We start from the raw sequence: 2261 nt of genomic DNA, 5'->3' as shown, positions 1-2261 counted from the left end.
AAAATACGTGCCTGCTGCAGACGCATCGAAAGGGTTTTTAATAAAAGAGACGCTCGCTTTTGCTAACTTAGTCGCATGTGTAATCAGAGTTAAGTGTAACGCGAGCGTCTCTTTTATCATAAACCCTTTCGACGCGTCTGCAGGAGGCATGTATTTTGACATGATGCGTGATGCACATGAATTCACGTGAAGCGCTGAACACGTATTTTGAATTCCTGCTTCCCCTGAAGAGGAGGCACTGATCGCCACTGATAGGTACTCAAGATTAATGCGAGATTGGTAGAAACCGCGTGTGTTATGGCCGCTTTGACCCAGGAAAAGGAACCGAAAGTGATATCATACATCTTTATTGTTGATGAAACAAAGACAGTAGGTCTTAGTTTAGTATGAAGCAATGGTCTGGTCAATCCAGGCACGGAGCTTGGTGACACGGGCATACACTGCAGGAGTGGAGGTGGAGCATGTTCCGCTTCCCCATGACACGATACCGACCAGAGTCCAGATGTTACTCTTCTGACAGACCAGAGGACCGCCAGAATCTCCCTGAAACACACATAGGAGAGTTTGGTTTCTATCAGCGTACAGTTTCAAAAGCAATTAGTGTGAATATCAGGATTAAACAATTTGTAGATTTTATAACTGTATCTGGGGCAACCCACCATGCAAGAAGAGACACCAGAGGCACCGGCACAGATCATCAAATCAGTGATACTGCTTCCCCAGTAACGCTTGCAATCATCATTGGTCAGCAGAGGCAGAGCAGCCTGCTGGAGACGAGCAGGAGTATCAGGGGCTGAAATGCAATAAAAGATTGGAGAGCACATTTTAATAACCTTTAACATACAGTCCTAAATGATTCAGGCTTGAGAACGGGTTCAGTAGCCTAAGTAAGGTTTGAGTTTATCCCTTAATAAAACTGAGAACACTACAAAAGTTACAGAATGCAAAACTGAGAAAAGTATATGCATTTGAAAAGCATATATACAATAAAATAAATGCACTGAAACTTTATCACAAGTGAGTAATGAACCTACCATTGTATCTGGTCAGACCCCATCCAGTGGTGACACATTTCATTCCACCAGGGAAGTTGTCAGATGTTTCAGCAACACACACAGGAGACACACGACTGTTCAGCTGAGCAGGGGTGGCCAGTTTGATCAGTGTGATGTCATTGTTAATGGTGTTGCTGTTGTAGTTGGGGTGCCTGAAGACCTTTGGGAAGATGAAGCAATTCAGCAATTGTGTTTTTAAGCAGCAGCTGTTAATCTTTTAGGCTTTAAATGGTCAAGAAAAATACTTTTGCCCAGGTACAGTACGAAACAGAATCAAATATATATACCCTGCCAATGCTCATGACTTGAATGGCCTCAGAGTTAGAGGAACGATCATGCTCACCCAGAACGACGCGATGAGAGGTTCTATAACAAAAATGTACATTCCAGATTAACTCTGCGAGTGGGTCAGTGTATTTATTAGAATATTAAACCTTGTATGATTTATTATTATTATCATAAGTTTGTTCTTTAATACGTGTCTTACGTCACACCACAGTGAGCAGCTGTCACAACCCACAACTCGTTAATCAGAGAGCCACCACAGAAGTGCCAGCCAGTGTAGTCCTGTGACGAACATAATATTAATGTGCAAGTCTGAAGGTAATTTAACGTGCAAGATGCCAAGTGATGCCTATGTTTACCTGCAGAGACACCTGCCAGGGCCAGGAGTGAGGACGTGCCTCCTCACCATTTACAATCCTGGAGTAGCCAGTGATGACAGGGGGAATGGCAGGATCGCCACAGCCTGGAAGACAAAAGTGATTTCAAATCATCCTTCCATAAATTACAGAAAAAAGTCAGGCAGGTATTAAAGTGTTTTAAAATAAGAGCAACAGGATCATACCATAGGTTGTGCCGATGAAGGCAAGGCAGGAGAGGATCCAGAGGAAGGCCATTGCTGGAATTAAAGGTGTCTGCTATTCTGAGGTCTTTATATATCCAATCCCCAACTATCTGCTCAATGTTTTATCGCACCACTCTGACATATTGTACAAAAAAGATATTTCTTCAGCTTACAAAAGATAAGGCTCCCTCTGAATGATAGCAGTTGCTTTAGATTAACATTAAATCTTTCACACATAAATATCCTTCAGAACGAATGCCAATAATTCACTATGTGGAACGACATTATGTTTATAATAAATAAATATTTTCTCTATATAAAAGAAAGTGGAAATTTGCTTTAATGGTTTGTTAATCAGT

General features: G+C 41.7%; 1 protein-coding gene across 1 annotated transcript; it reads right to left on the bottom strand.

The window, feature by feature from the left end:
* Nucleotides 1–375: 375 nt before the first annotated feature.
* On the bottom strand, nt 376–1954 carry LOC130556937 (chymotrypsin A-like). Its single transcript, XM_057338294.1, has 7 exons — nt 1903–1954; nt 1700–1803; nt 1543–1622; nt 1343–1421; nt 1035–1215; nt 660–793; nt 376–543 (listed from the first exon to the last, which is right to left on the bottom strand). Exons 1-7 carry the CDS (start codon nt 1952–1954, stop codon nt 382–384), a joined length of 792 nt encoding a protein of 263 aa, XP_057194277.1. The 3' UTR covers nt 376–381.
* Between the last annotated feature and the right edge of the window lie 307 nt (nt 1955–2261).

Source organism: Triplophysa rosa, linkage group LG1 (genome assembly GCF_024868665.1).
Source record: "Triplophysa rosa linkage group LG1, Trosa_1v2, whole genome shotgun sequence".
Classification (NCBI taxonomy): domain Eukaryota; kingdom Metazoa; phylum Chordata; class Actinopteri; order Cypriniformes; family Nemacheilidae; genus Triplophysa; species Triplophysa rosa.
Note: the sequence above shows the minus strand (reverse complement) of the source record. Positions and strands in the feature narration are given on the sequence as shown.

Coding starts and splice junctions, on each gene's coding strand:
- LOC130556937 (XM_057338294.1), bottom strand. CDS start 1,954: ATGGCCTTCCTCTGGATCCTCTCCTGCCTTGCCTTCATCGGCACAACC. Junction 794..1,034: donor GGGTCTGACCAGATACAATG/GTAGGTTCATTA, acceptor ATTGCATTTCAG/CCCCTGATACTCCTGCTCGT. Junction 544..659: donor CTGGTGTCTCTTCTTGCATG/GTGGGTTGCCCC, acceptor TGTGTGTTTCAG/GGAGATTCTGGCGGTCCTCT.